General features: G+C 41.3%; 1 protein-coding gene across 1 annotated transcript in view; it reads right to left on the reverse strand.

Annotated features, from left to right (window-relative positions):
* The window catches only part of adamts3 (ADAM metallopeptidase with thrombospondin type 1 motif, 3), a 487,969-nt gene that overhangs the window by 31,684 nt on the left and 438,317 nt on the right, over positions 1-17,968 (reverse strand). The window contains exons 19-20 of the mRNA XM_061895958.1: positions 15,280-15,436; positions 5,270-5,402 (exon numbers count right to left, since the gene is read on the reverse strand). Coding sequence (XP_061751942.1) covers positions 5,270-5,402; positions 15,280-15,436 — 290 coding nt within the window. The remainder of the gene's footprint in view (positions 1-5,269; positions 5,403-15,279; positions 15,437-17,968) is intronic.

The raw sequence follows: 17,968 nt of genomic DNA on the forward strand, positions 1-17,968 counted from the left end.
TCAATGCCGTTGTGTCCTTGGGCAAGACACTTTACCCACCTGCTCCCAGTGCCACCCACACTGGTTTAAATGTAACTTAGATATTGGGTTTCACTATGTAAAGCGCTTTGAGTCACTAGAGAAAAGCGCTATATAAATATACTTCACTTCACTTCACTCCCTTGTGGATCCGGTGGCCATTTACTGCTTGCCTGTGTATCGGCTGGGGACATCTCTGCGCTGCTGATCCGCCTCCGCTTGGGATGGTTTCCTGCTGGCTCCGCTGTGAACGGGACTCTCGCTGCTGTGTCGGATCCGCTTTGGACTGGACTCTGGCGACTGTGTTGGATCCATAACGGATTGAACTTTCACAGTATCATGTTAGACCCGCTCGACATCCATTGCTTTGGTCCTCTCCAAGGTTCTTAGTCATCATTGTCACCGACGTCCCACTGGGTGTGAGTTTTCCTTGTCCTTATGTGGGCCTACCGAGGATGTGGTAGTGGTTTGTGCAGCCCTTTGAGACACTAGTGATTTAGGGCTATATAAGTAAACATTGATTGATATTTATATTGCTACTATAGTACATTTTTAGTCTTCTTTATACCTTTTGTTTTCGCCCTCTTTGTGTGTCCTTGTGTGCATGATCCTTTCCATCCTTTGTAACTGAGCTACTGTGTGGAACAATTTCCCTCGGGGATCATTAAAGTTTGTCAAAGTCGAAGTCTGTGTGCTCTCCGGTTGAACCGTCGAATAAATTGATAATCTCGCGTCTTTTAGACCGCGAACAAAGCCAACAAAATGGAGCTCTCATTGCAAGAAGGCACAAGGCAAAACGCATTAGGAGCTTGCTGACAAAGCAACAAAAACGCGCAAAGGCCGGAATGAATCTAAAGCGGGATGAAACGTTTTAAATCCGACTCGTCGCCCAACATTTGGACACTAACTGCTGCAGAGGACCTCTTTAATATGTTTTATGTGTCTCAAACAACATATTTGGAGACAAAGCCGCACACAAAATACACAACTGCAGTCTGACTAGGAGTAAACACGACATAGAGCAGGGGTAGGGAACCTATGGCTCTAGAGCCAGATGTGGCTCTTTTGATGACTGCATCTGGCTCTCGGATAAATCATCAATCAATCAATCAATGTTTACTTATATAGCCCTAAATCACTAGTGTCTCAAAGGGCTGCACAAACCACTACGACATCCTCGGTAGGCCCACATAAGGGCAAGGAAAACTCACACCCAGTGGGACGTCGGTGACAATGATGACTATGAGAACCTTGGAGAGGAGGAAAGCAATGGATGTCGAGCGGGTCTAACAAGATACTGTGAAAGTTCAATCCGTAATGGATCCAACACAGTCGCGAGAGTCCAGTCCAAAGCGGATCCAACACAGCAGCGAGAGTCCCGTTCACAGCGGAGCCAGCGGGAAACCATCCCAAGCGGAGGCGGATCAGCAGCGCAGAGATGTCCCCAGCCGATACACAGGCAAGCAGTACATGGCCACCGGATCGGACCGGACCCCGTCCACAAGGGAGAGTGGGACATAGGAGAAAAAGAAAAGAAACGGCAGATCAACTGGTCTAAAAAGGGAGTCTATTTAAAGGCTAGAGTATACAAATGAGTTTTAAGGTGAGACTTAAATGCTTCTACTGAGGTGGCATCTCGAACTGTTACTGTCACGTGGGGGATCGTTCCTCCAACGCAAACATAGACACTCCGGACAACAACTTAAAGGTAAGAATGATTTAATAACAAAACACTGGTACAAAAACAGACGAAAAGAAACGCGTGGCGAAAGCACAGAAGCTAATGCTAACACTAGCACAGGATCAGGTAACAAGAAATCTAGAATTACCAACGAAACAGTTGCATACCGCAAACAAGGGACCAAGACCGACTGACGGGACAAGGCAGGCTTAAATAAGGAAGTAATTAACAAAAACAGGTGTGCGTCTGGAACCCTCAGCAGGTGGAATTAATATGTTGCCATGGTGACCAAACTGACTCACAAAAAGGTACACAAACAACAAAGGGAGTCCAAACTAACAGAAAATAACTAAACTGAACATGATCCAGACTACGGATCATGACAGTTACCGGGAGGGCATTCCAGAGTACTGGAGCCCGAACGGAAAACGGTCTATAAATATTGTTGAGTTTTTTTCAATTAGTCTCTCAGTTGCTTTCCAGCAATTGTCTCTCCTCCTGGCTGCTGCTTATAACAGAGCGACAGGTGATTAGATAAAAAGGCCCAGGTGGGCCCTCTACGCACCTGTCGCTGATTTCCAGGCCGGTCCTGGCAACATCCCGCTTTGCTGCAGGCCCCGCAGGCCACGCCCCCTTCCACAGTTTGCTTCAGAATAACAATGTTATTACAAAGAATAAGAGTGGAAATGTTGGTCTTACTTAAAAATGCACGCATTTAGTTGTGTTTAGTGTTAAAAAAAATATATTAAATGGCTCTTAGGGAAATACATTTGAAAATATTTGGCTTCGTGGCTCTCTCAGCCAAAAAGGTTCCCGACCCCTGACATAGAACTATGTTTAGTTTAGTGCAGGAAGAGAAGTGAAGTGCAGTCCATGGAGCTGTCCATGGTGCTGAAACAGCTCTATAATAAACTACAGCAGGGGTTTACCAACCTTTTTGAAAGCAAGAGCTACTTCTTTGGGACTGATTAAAGCGAAAGGCTACCAGTTAGATACACACTTAAATAAATTGCCAGAAATAGCCAATTTGCTCAATTTACCTTAAATAAGTAAATCTATATATTAAAAAAATGGGTATTTCTGTCAGTCATTCCGTCGTACATTTTTTTTTCCTTTTACGGAAGGATTTTTTCTAGAGAATAAATGATGAAAAAAACACTTAATTGAACGGTTTAAAAAGGGAGAAAACACGACAAAAAAATAAATAAAATTGTGAAATTTCGACTCTTTAAAATTCAAAATTCAACCGAAAAAAACAAGAGAAAAACTAGCCAATTTGAATCTTTTTGAAAAAATTAAAAAAATTATTTAAAGAACATCATTAGTAATTTTTCCTGATTAAGATTAATTTTAGAATTTTGATGACATGTTTTAAATAAGTTAAAATCCAATCTGCACTTTGTTAGAATATATAACAAATTAGACCAAGCTATATTTCTAACAAAGACAAATCATTATTTCTTCTAAATTTTCCAGCACAAAAAATAAAACACAAAATTCAAATAAGATTTAAATTAGATTCTACAGATTTTCTAGATTTGGCAGAATATTTTTGGGGAAATGTTAATCATAATAAGTTTGAATAAATATTTCACAAATATTCTAAAATGAAGAATTAAATTAATAAATATTTATTATTCTTTACAATAACAAAAAAAAAACTTGAACATTGATTAAAATTGTCAGGAAAGAAGAGGAAGGAATTGAAAAGGTAAAAAGGTATATGTGTTTAAAAATCCTAAAACCATTTTTAAGGTCGTATTTTTTTCTCTAAAATTGTCTTTCTGAAGGTTATAAGAAGCAAAGTAAAAAAAAAAAATGAATTTATTTAAACAAGTGAAGACCAAGTCTTTAAAATATTTTCTTGGATTTTCAAATTCTATTTGAGTTTTGTCTCTCTTAGAATTAAAAATGTCGAGCAAAGCGAGACCTGCTTGCTAGCAAATAAATACAATTTAAAAAATAGAGGCAGCTCACTGGTAAGTGCTGCTATTTGAGCTATTTTTAGAACAGGCCACCGGGCGACTCATCTGGTCCTTACGGGCTACCTGGTGCCCGCGGGCACCGCGTTGGTGACCCCTGAAAAACACCAAATAGTACCCAAAACCTCAGCAAGCGCTTTATTACACACTGCTACAGGATGTAGTGCATGCAGTTTAGAGTAGTCAGTGTACAGCTGATTTAAAATGCACTGAAATGACTCAACACACAGCCATTGTTGTCTAAACTAGTGTTTTTTTCCATCAAGTACGACCTCAGAAAACACCAAGCACCACCATAGTAACCAGCATTAAACTACAGTAGCGTAATATGCCCAAGTAATCATTGAAAACAAGGCAGAGGTTTTGTCTAACAAATGTATTCAATCTGTTTGGCCACAGTAGCTTTACACACAGTTTGAAAATATGCAAATAAAACACTGTACTTTAATCAAGTGATATTGTTGCGTACCGCTACACAGAGCCCGCGTACCAACCTTGGTACACGAAACGCAGTTTGAGAATCCCTGGTCTAAGCGGCCGGGAAACACAAAGTAAATCAGTGGGTCTTCATACTCCAGGGTTGCATGAGTTCTGCTGGCACTGGGGGAGCTGAGGTTCAGTGAAAAAAAAAAAATAGGCCAAGGACTGCCGGGGTGTCCAAAGTGGGACCTGGGGGGGCCATTTGTGGCCAGCAGCTTGAGTTTTGTTGGCCCATATTGTCGAAATAAAAATCAACTAAAATCACTAAAAACGTTAGCCAAGAAACCAGAAAAGATGTAAAGAGAAAAAAAAAAAAAAATTTCTAATGGTGAATTTTGGTGGAGGAGGAATTATGGTGTGGGGTTGTTTTGCAGGAGTTGGGCTTAGCCCCTTGGTTCTACTGAAAGGAACTTTTCCCCCCCGAATAGTTTATATGTATCTCATCATTTTTGTAAGCGGCGCCGGAAATTGGCAGACCCGTCAGCGATCCTGTTCCGACTTCCTGTAATGTTTGTCTGATCTTCAATGGGATTGCGCGGAAACTTTTAATTTCCCCTTGGGGATCAATAAAGTATTTCTGATTCTATTCCAACATGTCTTGTTGTCACCAGTGCACAAAGCAAGGTCCATACAGACATGGATTACAGAGTCCGGTGTGGATGAACTTGACTGGCCTGCACAGAGTCCTGACCTGAACCCGATATAACACATTAGGGATGAATTAGAACGGATTTAAGCTCCTTGAATGACCTTAAATTCTGTTGTTGTCGTCATTGTTGTGTTTGTTGTTGTCTCTTTGTCTTATTCCCGCAATTCCCCCCTCTGTCTTCCTTTTTTTCCTCTTTCTTTCGGCCGCACCAATTAATAATATAAATACATTTAATAAAGTCAAATACAAATAAGGCAACAAGAGAAGAATCCCACACTTCTCTTTTCTAAAGTAAATCTGTGCATGGGCATCTACATCAACAATATGATTTGCATGAGTAGCTGGAAAGGACAAAAAAAAATAAAAGTAAAATAAATTAGCTTAAGTTAATGATCGTTTAATTATCGGCGGTAACGAGCACGGCACTTTTGAAACATCTCGTCCGACACGGGCACTCACTGGGGCTGCGCGCAGTCCTGCAGGTTGCACATCCGACGTATGGGTTTGGGCTTCTTGCCCACGTCGCAGTAGCCTCTGTGGACCATCTTGGTGTCGCCTTTCTTCCGGCAGCCGTATTTGGTGTACTGGAAGCCTTAAAGGGAGGACGGCGCGTGGGGGCGATCATCATGTTGGCATGGAAACACAAGCATACAAGATATATAGTCATTAGGAACACGCTTTAACAATAGGGACAACGTGAACAAACACACACACACACTGGTTATAATTTGGAAAGGGGACCAAATGTTTGTTCAGGACTTGTGGGGACCACCCTTTCTACAGGTTGTGGAGGAATAAAAAAATGAGGTAAAATGGCCACTGTCCAGTTAGCTCATACATGTCTTTAAATTTCTGGCTTGATAAAGTAATGTGCTGATCAGTCTTACTTGGGACCCTGGGGGAAAAGAGTTCATATGGTTCAGATTTAAATCATTTTGCATAATTCACACACATTTGTTCGTGACTACTGAGGACCATTTAAAAAAAAAAAAAGTTCAAATTAAATATGACATGGTCCTCAGAACACAACACTACAGCTGTCCTCTTATAGGAAGTTTCAGCAGTAAACATGTTTTATGGGCCAAAGCTTAAAAATCACTTAGGCGTCTTCAGAATAATTTTTTATTCATTTTTATAAAAAAAAAAAAAATATTAAATCAACATAAAAAACACAATATACACTTACAATTAGTGCACTAACCACAAAAAAACACCCTTTTTCATGACAAAAACGTCCCATTATTAAGCGTTGACCGGTCCGCGGATACAAAAAGGTTGGGGACCACTGCTTTAGGGGACCTGTTTTTGTGTCCCCATACCGTCAGAAATCCCCTAAAGGTGACTGTTTAAACAGAGCGATGTCCCCATTAAGCAAGCATTGCCAGAACAAACACACACACTGGTTATCATTTGGAAAGGGGACCAAATGTTTGTTCAGGACTTGTGGGGACCACCCTTTCTACAGGTTGTGGAGGCATAAACAAATGAGGTGAAATGGCCACTGCCCAGTTAGCTCATACACGTCTTTAAATTTCTGGCTTGATAAAGTAATGTGCTGATCAGTCTTACTTGGGACCCTGGGGAAAAAGAGTTCATATGGTTCATGGGGACCAAATTTAAATCATTTTGCATAATTTACACACATTTATTCGTGACTACTGAGGACCATTTAAAATAAAAAAAAAGTTCAAATTAAATATGACATGATCCTCAGAACACAACATTACAGCTGTCCTCATATAGGAAGTTTCACCAGTAAACATGTTTTATGGGCCAAAGCTTAAAAATCACTTTAGCGTCTTCAGAATGGATCTTACTATCATTTAAAAAGGTTTCCCTTTAGGGCAGTGGTCCCCAACCACCGGGCAGGGGCCCAGTACCGGGCCGTGGCCCGATTGGTATCGGGCCACAGAAGAATTTTTTATTCATTTTTATTTAAAAAAAAAAAAAAATAAATAAAAAATTAAATCAACATAAAAAACACAATATACACTTACAATTAGTGCACCAACCACAAAAAACACCCTTTTTCATGACAAAAACGTCCCTTTTTCATGACAAAGAAAAAGAAGAAAAAAAAAAAAAAGATTCTACAACCCCCCCGGGCTGCGGGACAAATTATTAAGCGTTGACCGGTCCGCGGATACAAAAAGGTTGGGGACCACTGCTTTAGGGGACCTGTTTTTGTGTCCCCATACCGTCAGAAATCCCCTAAAGGTGACTGTTTAAACGGAGCGATGTCCCCATTAAGCAAGCATTGCCAGAACAAACACACACACTGGTTATCATTTGGAAAGGGGACCAAATGTTTGTTCAGGACTTGTGGGGACCACCCTTTCTACAGGTTGTGGGGGCATTGAAAAATGAGGTGAAATGGCCACTGCCCAGTTAGCTCATACACGTCTTTAAATCTCTGGTTTGATAAAGTAATGTGCTGATCAGTCTTACTTGGGACCCTGGGGAAAAAGAGTTAATATGGTTCATGGCGGACCAAATTTAAATCATTTTGCATAATTCACACACATTTGTTCGTGACTACTGAGGACCATTTAAAAAAAAAAAAAAAAAGTTCAAATTAAATATGACATGGTCCTCAGAACACAACATTACAGCTGTCCTCTTATAGGAAGTTTCACCAGTAAACATGTTTTATGGGCCAAAGCTTAAAAATCACTTAAGCGTCTTCAGAATGGATCTTACTATCATTTAAAAAGGTTTCCCTTTAGGGCAGTGGTCCCCAACCACCGGGCAGCGGCCCAGTACCGGGCCGTGGCTCGATTGGTACCGAGCCACAGAATAATTTTTTATTCATTTTTATTTAAAAAAAAAAAAAAAAAAAAAATATTAAATCAACATAAAAATCACAATATACACTTACAATTAATGCACCAACCACAAAAAACACCCTTTTTCATGACAAAAACGTCCCTTTTTCATGACAAAGAAAAATAAGAAAAAAAAAAAAAAGATTCTACAACCCCCCCGGGCCGCGGGACAAATTATTAAGCGTTGACCGGTCCGCGGATACAAGAAGGTTGGGGACCACTGCTTTAGGGGACCTGTTTTTGTGTCCCCATACCGTCAGAAATCCCCTAAAGGTGACTGTTTAAACGGAGCGATGTCCCCATTAAGCAAGCATTGCCAGAACAAACACACACACTGGTTATCATTTGGAAAGGGGACCAAATGTTTGTTCAGGACTTGTGGGGACCACCCTTTCTACAGGTTGTGGAGGCATAAACAAATGAGGTAAAATGGCCACTGCCCAGTTTGCTCATACACGTCTTTAAATTTCTGGCTTGATAAAGTAATGTGCTGATCATTCTTACTGGGGACCCTGGGGAAAAAGAGTTAATATGGTTCATGGCGGACCAAATTTAAATCCATCCATCCATCCATTTTCTACCGCTTATTCCCTTTCGGGGTCGCGGGGGGCGCTGGCGCCTATCTCAGCTACAATCGGGCGGAAGGCAGGGTACACCCTGGACAAGTCGCCACCTCATCGCAGGGCCAACACAGATAGACAGACAACATTCACACTCACATTCACACACTAGGGCCAATTTAGTGTTGCCAATCAACCTATCCCCAGGTGCATGTCTTTGGAAGTGGGAGGAAGCCGGAGTACCCGGAGGGAACCCACGCATTCACGGGGAGAACATGCAAACTCCACACAGAAAGATCCCGAGCCTGGATTTGAACCCAGGACTGCAGGACCTTCGTATTGTGAGGCAGACGCACTAACCCCTCTGCCACCATCATTTTGCATAATTCACACACATTTGTTCGTGACTACTGAGGACCATTTAAAAAAAAAAGTTCAAAATAAATATGACATGTTTTAGTTTGTTCCTCTGCATTTGTCCGTTTCCTGTGTTTAGCGTTTCCAGTCTTTTAGTTCCTGTCAAGTGCTCTTAATTTGTCAGCTTCCTGTTTTGTTCCCTGAGTGCTGTTTTCCTCCTCAGTGTGTTTAGTATTTCCTGTCCTTAGTTCCTGTCTAGTGCTCTTTTTTTGTCAGTTTCCTGTCTTGTTCCCTGAGTGCTGTGTTCCCCTTCAGCTGCAGCTGATTGGCATCTGGCCACACCTGTTGCCAATCAGCCGGCTCCTATTTGTACCTCCTTTGTCTTGTGTCAGTTGCTGGGATCATTGTATTGTCATCCGGACTTGTATTGTCGTTGCCACATATCACTCTTGTCGTGCTTCCTGTCGTTTTGTTACAGCTACTACCTGTCATGCTACAGTATGTCCTGGTCGTCGTAGCGGTAAGCTGTTTTTGTTAGCCAGTAGCTATTTCCAGTTTTTCTGTTTGTTATCCTCTAGTTTCCATGCTAAATTTCCTTTTTGTTTTCTAGCTTCCAGTGCTAGCTCCCTTAGTTTGTTATTCCGCCCACGTTTGTTCTTTTTCTATTATTTATATTAAATCATGTCTTCAGATCCAATGCCTGCCTCCATCTCTGCATCTTGGGGTTCATCAACAAATAACTCTTGACAGTAAACATGTTTTATGGGCCAAAGCTTAAAAATCACTTAGGCGTCTGCAGAATGGATCTGACTATCATTTAAAAAGGTTTCCCTTTAGGGGACCTGTTTTTTTGTCCCCATACCGTCAGAAGTCCCCTAAAGGTGACTGTTTAAACAGAGCGGTGTCCCCATTAAGCAAGCATTGCCAGAACGCACACACACAAACACACACACACTGGTTATCATTTGGAATGGGGACCTAGTTTTTGATCAGGACTTGTGGGGACCACCCTTTCTACAGGTTGTGGAGGCATAACAAAAATTGGTAAAATGGCCACTGGCTCATACACATCTTTAAATATCTGGATTGATAAAGTAATGTGCTGATCAGTCTTACTGGGGACCCTGGGGGAAAAATAGTTAATTTGGTTAATGGAACCAAATGTTATTAATTTGACATATTTCACACAAATTTGTGCGGGACTACTGAGGACCATTAAAAAAAAAGAAGTTCAAATTAAATATGACATTATCCTCAGAATACAGCACTACAGCTGTCCTCTTATAGGAAGTTTCACCATCCATCCATTCCTTTTTCTACCGCTTATTCCCTTTCGGGGTAACGGGGGGCGCTGGCGCCTATCTCAGCTACAATCAGGCGGAAGGCGGCGTACCAGCAGGGAACCCACGCATTCACGGGGAGAACATGCAAACTCCAAACAGAAAGATCCCGAGCCTGGGATTGAACACAGGACTGCAGGACCTTCGTATTATGAGGCAGACACACTAACCCCTCTACCACAGTAAAGCCCGAAGTTACACCACTTAAATCTCAAAGCAAATCCTGCATTTCTGTGACTTTACTGATTACTGCTATTTAGCAGTAATGAAATTGTCTGCAACTCCAACTAGGATAGGAAATTCTGAATGTGAATCATTCTTTAAGGTAATAATGTTTTTTAATCATGCTGTATGAAAATGTCATCCTAAAGAACACTAAACCAGATTTAGTTTTTGGATAAATATATTAGTTTCAACTAAGGAGGGATACCATACAGAATCACAGTACTATTATTGCTAGAATAACACATTTTTCACTTTTCAAGCAAATACATTTTTACCAATATTTGAAACACGTAAACAAAGTAACCCAACTTTCCCTGTTGTGGGATCTATAAATGATTATCTTAACTTACCTTAAACCACATCCTCAGATTGGATCTGACCATCATTTAAAAAGGTCTCCCTTTAGGGGACCTGTTTTTTGGGTCCCCATACCGTCAGAAGACCCCAAAATGTGTGTAAACAGAGCGATGTCCCCATTAAGTCAGCATTGTCAGAACGCACACACACACACACACACACGCACGCAAACACACACTTGCACGCATCTACAGACACGTAGTGGTTATCATTTGGCATGGGGACCAAGTGTTTGATCAGGACTTGTGGTGACTACCCTTTCTACAGGTTGCAGAGGCATACAAATTTTTTGGTAAAATGGCCACTGCCCAGTTAGCTCATTAACGTCTTTAAATCCCTGGATTGATGAATTTTTTTGGAATAATATATTAGTTTCAACTAAGGATGGATACCATACAGAATCACAGTCCTATTAATGCCAGGATAACAAATGTTTCACTTTTCAAGCAAATTCATTTTCTCTTTTACCAATATTCGAAACACGTAAACAAAGTAAACCAAATTTCCATGTTGTGGGATCAATAAAGAATTATCTTATTTTACCTTAAACCACATCTTCAGATTGGATCTGACTATCATTTAAAAAGGTCTCCCTTTAGGGGCCCTGTTTTTTTTGGGTCCCCATACCGTCAGAAGTCCCCAAAAGGTGTGTAAACAGAGCAATGTCCCCATTAGGTAAGCATTGTCAGAACACACACACACACACACACGCACGCACGCACACACACACGCACGCACGCACGCACGCACGCACGCATAGTAGTTATCATTTGCCATGGAGACCAATTGTTTGATCAGGACTTGTGGGAACCACCCTTTCTACAGGTTGTGGAGGCATAAACATTTTGGGGGTAAAATGGCTCCCTTTAGGGGGACCTTTAGGGGACCTGTTTTTTGGGTCCCCATACCGTCAGAAGTCCCCAAAAGGTGTGTAAACAGAGCAATGTCCCCATTAAGTCAGCATTGTCAGAACGCACGCACGCACGCACGCACGCACACACACACACACACACACACACACACACACACACAATCGCACGCATCTACACACTAATAGTGGTTATCATTTGGCATGGGGACCAAGTGTTTGATCAGGACTTGTGGGGACCACCCTTTCTACAGGTTGCAGAGGCATACAAATTTTTTGGTAAAATGGCCACTGCCCAGTTAGCTCATTAACGTCTTTAAATCCCTGGATTGATGAATTTTTTTGGAATAATATATTAGTTTCAACTAAGGATGGATACCATACAGAATCACAGTCCTATTAATGCCAGGATAACAAATGTTTCACTTTTCAAGCAAATTAATTTTCTCTTTTACCAATATTTGAAACACGTAAACAAAGTAAACCAAATTTCCATGTTGTGGGACCAATAAAGGATTATCTTATCTTACCTTAAACCACATCTTCAGATTGGATCTGACTATCATTTAAAAAGGTCTCCCTTTAGGGGACCTGTTTTTTGGGTCCCCATACCGTCAGAAGACCCCAAAATGTGTGTAAACAGAGCAATGTCCCCATTAAGTCAGCATTGCCAGAACGCACACACACACGCACGCACACACACACACACACACACACACACACACACACACACACACACACAAACACAGACAGGTTGTTATTTGAAATGGGGACCGAGTGTTTGATCAGGACTTGTGGGGACCACCCTTTCTACAGGTTGCGGAGTCATACAAATTTTTTGGTAAAATGGCCACTGCCCAGTTAACTAATTAACGTCTTTAAATGCCTGGATTAATGAATTTTTTTGGAATAATATATTAGTTTATACTAAGGATGGATACCATACAGAATCACAGTACTATTAATGCCAGGATAACAAATGTTTCACTTTTCAAGCAAATTAATGTTCTCTTTTACCAATATTTGAAACACGTAAACAAAGTAAACCAAATTTCCATGTTGTGGGATCAATAAAGGATTATCTTATTTTACCTTAAACCACATCTTCAGATTGGATCTGACTATCATTTAAAAAGGTCTCCCTTTAGGGGCCCTGTTTTTTTTGGGTCCCCATACCGTCAGAAGTCCCCAAAAGGTGTGTAAACAGAGCAATGTCCCCATTAAGTCAGCATTGTCAGAACGCACGCACGCACACACACACGCACACACACACACACACACACACACACACACACACACACACACACACACACACACACACACACACACACACACACACACACACACACACACACGCACACACACACACACACACACACGCACGCACAACACACACATAGCGGTTATCATTTAAAATGGGGACCAAGTGTTTGATCAGGACTTGTGGTGACTACCCTTTCTACAGGTTGCAGAGGCATACAAATTTTTTGGTAAAATGGCCACTGCCCAGTAAGCTCATTAACGTCTTTAAATCTCTGGATTGATGAATTTTTTTGGAATAATATATTAGTTTCAACTAAGGATGGACACCATACAGAATCACAGTCCTATTAATGCCAGGATAACAAATGTTTCACTTTTCCAGCAAATTAATTTTCTCTTTTACCAATATTTGAAACACGTAAACAAAGTAAACCAAATTTCCATGTTGTGGGATCAATAAAGGATTATCTTATTTTACCTTAAACCACATCTTCAGATTGGATCTGACTATCATTTAAAAAGGTCTCCCTTTAGGGGCCCTGTTTTTTTTGGGTCCCCATACCGTCAGAAGTCCCCAAAAGGTGTGTAAACAGCGCAATGTCCCCATTAGGTAAGCATTGTCAGAACACACACACACACACACAAACACAGGTTGTTATTTGAAATGGGGACCGAGTGTTTGATCAGGACTTGTGGGGACCACCCTTTCTACAGGTTGCAGAGGCATATAAATTTTTGGGTAAAATGGCCACTGCCCAGTTAGCTCATTAACATATTTAAATCCCTGGATTGATGAATTGTTTTGGAATAATATGTTAGTTTCAACTAAGGATGGATACCATACAGAATCACAGTACTATTAATGCCAGGATAACAAATGTTTCACTTTTCAAGCAAATTAATGTTCTCTTTTACCAATATTTGAAACACGTAAACAAAGTAAACCAAATTTCCATGTTGTGGGATCAATACAAGATTATCTTATCTTACCTTACCTTAAACCACATCTTCAGTATGGATCTGACTATCATTTAAAAAGGTCACCCTTTAGGAGCCCTGTTTTTTGGGTCCCCATACCGTCTGAAGACCCCAGAATGTGTGTAAACAGAGCAATGTCCTCATTAAGTCAGCATTGCCAGAACGCACGCACACACACACACACACACGCAAGCACGCACGCACACACACACACGCACGCACGCACGCACGCACGCACGCACACATGGTAGTTATCATTTGCCATGGAGACCAATTGTTTGATCAGGACTTGTGGGAACCACCCTTTCTACAGGTTGTGGAGGCATAAAAATTTTGGGGGTAAAATGGCTCCCTTTAGGGGGACCTTTAGGGGACCTGTTTTTTGGGTCCCCATACCGTCAGAAGTCCCCAAAAGGTGTGTAAACAGAGCAATGTCCCCATTAAGTCAGCATTGTCAGAACGCACGCACGCACGCACACACACGCACACACACACACACACACACACACACACACACACACACACACACACACACACACACACACACACACACACACACACACACACACACACACACACACACACACACACACACACACACACACACACACACGCACGTACACACACATAGTGGTTATCATTTGGCATGGGGACCAAGTGTTTGATCAGGACTTGTGGGGACCGCCCTTTCTACAGGTTGTGGAGGCATAAAATTTTGGGGGTAAAATGGCCACTGCCCAGTTAGCTCATTAACGTCTTTAAATCCCTGGATTGATGAATTTTTTTGGAATAATATATTAGTTTCAACTAAGGATGGACACCATAAAGAATCACAGTCCTATTAATGCCAGGATAACAAATGTTTCACTTTTCAAGCAAATTAATTTTCTCTTTTACCAATATTTGAAACACGTAAACAAAGTAAACCAAATTTCCATGTTGTGGGATCAATAAAGGATTATCTTATTTTACCTTAAACCACATCTTCAGATTGGATCTGACTATCATTTAAAAAGGTCTCCCTTTAGGGGCCCTGTTTTTTTTGGGTCCCCATACCGTCAGAAGTCCCCAAAAGGTGTGTAAACAGCGCAATGTCCCCATTAGGTAAGCATTGTCAGAACACACACACACACACAAACACACACACACAGGTTGTTATTTGAAATGGGGACCGAGTGTTTGATCAGGACTTGTGGGGACCACCCTTTCTACAGGTTGCAGAGGCATATACATTTTTGGGTAAAATGGCCACTGCCCAGTTAGCTCATTAACATATTTAAATCCCTGGATTGATGAATTGTTTTGGAATAATATGTTAGTTTCAACTAAGGATGGATACCATACAGAATCACAGTACTATTAATGCCAGGATAACAAATGTTTCACTTTTCAAGCAAATTAATGTTCTCTTTTACCAATATTTGGAACAGGTAAACAAAGTAACCCTCATTTCCCTGTTGTGGGATCAATAAAAGATTATCTTATCTTACCTTACCTTAAACCACATCTTCAGATTGGATCTGACTATCATTTAAAAAAGCTTTCCCTTTAGGGGACCTGTTTTTTGGGTCCCCATACCGTCTGAAGTCCCCAAAATGTGTGTAAACAGAACAATGTCCCCATTAGGTAAACACACACACACACACACACACACACTCCATCAGCGTCTACTCTTGAACCTTCATGTTTGCTTTACCTCCACCGCACGGCTTGGAGCACGGAGACCAGCTCTTGAGGGCCCACTCGTACGTGTCTTCCTGGAGGACGTTGTTGTTGTTGACGGGCACCGAGTCCTCGTGGATGATGTACTTGTACATTAGAGTGGAGCGGGTCTCGTTGTCCTTTGGTATAATCTAAAGGACAGCGAGAGAGGCACATTTGTATCTGATCAGTCCTAAATAGTCCCAGACAGACACTCTCCTTTTTTCAAGAGAGCAGGAAACGTTGTTATGTTCACAGCTAGCCTGATTCATGCCTCATTCGGTTTAGTATGACAAATTTGAATCGATCTAGAGTTGGGATGAATAAAATCATGTTTTGTTTGGGAATCGATGTTTTTGTCCACCCCTATTAAGTATATAAAGTTAATACTATAATCATAGTGCAAGGTGTTAATTAGACGTTAGCGATAACTGAGTAGGAATGTCCATCCATCCATCCATCCATCTTCTTCCGCTTATCCAAGGTTGGGTCGCGGGGGCAGCAGCCCAAGCAGGGAAGCCCAGACTTTTCTCTCCCCAGCTACTTCGTCCAGCTCCGCCCGGAAAATCCCGAGGTGTTCCCAGGAAAGCCAGGAGACCTCCTACCAGTCGGACATGCCCGAAACATCGTTCGGGTAGCATCCTGACCACAAATAAATATAATTCATAAACAACTTAATTTTCTAAAAACTTAAAAATTGAGAGAGTGGCATTATTCGGGGTGTAACGATTCGTTTGAACAACAAATCGGTTCAGAATCGATTCCAGAGTCAAACCGCAGTGTGTTATTTGGCAGGAGAATTGCATCGCAACTTTTCCAAAACAGGATACAAGTTAGAAAAGCAGCGAGGAGATGTCCTAAAAGTCAAAGCATGGACGTTGAGGTTTGTTTTCCCGGAACGGCAAAGGAAAGTTGGCGCGGGCAAGGCGTGAACTTAAGGACATGATTTATTTTAACACTAACAAAATGAATGTAGTGGAACTTCTGACTTTATTGTGATTAATTTATACCATATTTTGTGTTTGTTAAAGTCCGAAAAAGAAGCCTATTTCTGAATCATTGGGAAACAGAATGTAAGGCAAAGTTCAGTTTGTGAGCACGGTGAGCATTCTGAGAATTGTTATGACTGTTTGTTATGACTCTTGTGTTGGTGCCAGGAGTGACAAAAACAAAGAGACCTTGACATATGAAGAAAACATAAAAAGCGAGTGTACCGATGATCTGCATGATTTGCATGTTTTTCGTTTGACTCTGGGTCCTTCGAAGGATGCTATCTGCAACTCAATCCAATCTGTACTTTTAGATATTGGGTAGATAAAACTTTTGTACTAAAACCACTTTGTTTGCAGTTAAGTCTAAGACCTTTCCACTACATGAACAAACAAAAGGCGCGCACAATGGCGGAGAACAAACTTGACTTATGAAAACAAAAGGCTAGCACGAAGGCAATTAACTATGGACACGAAACAAAAACACGTACTGTGGCATGGCATGAAGCATGAACCATAATAAACAGGAATCTCATGGGTAGCAGAGGTAGTATGGATGGATAGATAGATAGGATAATGTCACCAGGACGAACAACAGAAACAGACAGGCTTAAATAGCAGTGACATGATCAGTGAAAACGGGTGCGTGACTCGACAGGTGAAAACTAATGGGTTGCTATGGTGACAAAACAAAGTGCACAAAGAGTCCAGAAACAAAACCGAACATGACTAAAACAAAACATGATCACACAGACATGACACTAAACAATTATTTTTAAAACTGATTCTTATAAAATAAAATGTTTTCGTTTTTTAATAGATTTTTTTAAAATTATGATTAAGTTAAAGTACCAATGATTCTCACACACACATACTAGATGTAGTGAAATGTGTCCAATTTGACCCATCCCTTTGTTTTAACCCCCGGGAGGTGAGGGGAGCAGTGAGCAGCAGCAGCGGCCGCGCTCGGGAATCATTTTTGGTGATTTAACCCCCAATTCCAACCCCGGATGTTGAGGGCCAAGCAGGGAGGTAATGGGTCCCATTTTTATAGTCTTGGAACTCACAACCTACCGATCTCAGGGCGGACACTCAAACCACAAGGCCACTGAGTGGGTTTAGAATCTAAAATGTGACATTAAGTTAGTTGTGTAAGTAACAATTGACGTAAAAATAGATATTTCAACTAAAGTTGTGATGATAACGAGTTAATGTAAGGGTGTCAAACTCATTTTGACACCCGTACAAAATGCGGCTGCTAGACTTTTGACAAGAACAAGAAAGTTTGATCATATTACACCTGTACTGGCTCACCTGCACTGGCTTCCTGTGCACTTAAGATGTGACTTTAAGGTTTTACTACTTACGTATAAAATACTACACGGTCTAGCTCCAGCCTATCTTGCCGATTGTATTGTACCATATGTCCCGGCAAGAAATCTGCCTTCAAAAGACTCCGGCTTATTAGGGATTCCTAGAGCCCAAAAAAAGTCTGCGGGCTATAGAGCGTTTTCCGTTCGGGCTCCAGTACTCTGGGATGCCCTCCCGGTAACAGTTCGAGATGCTACCTCAGTAGAAGCATTTAAGTCTCACCTTAAAACTCATCTGTATACTCTAGCCTTTAAATTGACCTCCTTTTTAGACCAGTTGATCTGCCGCTTCTTTTCTTTCTCCTATGTCCCCCCCTCCCTTGTG

Source organism: Nerophis ophidion, linkage group LG01, assembly GCF_033978795.1.
Source record: "Nerophis ophidion isolate RoL-2023_Sa linkage group LG01, RoL_Noph_v1.0, whole genome shotgun sequence".
Taxonomy (NCBI): domain Eukaryota; kingdom Metazoa; phylum Chordata; class Actinopteri; order Syngnathiformes; family Syngnathidae; genus Nerophis; species Nerophis ophidion.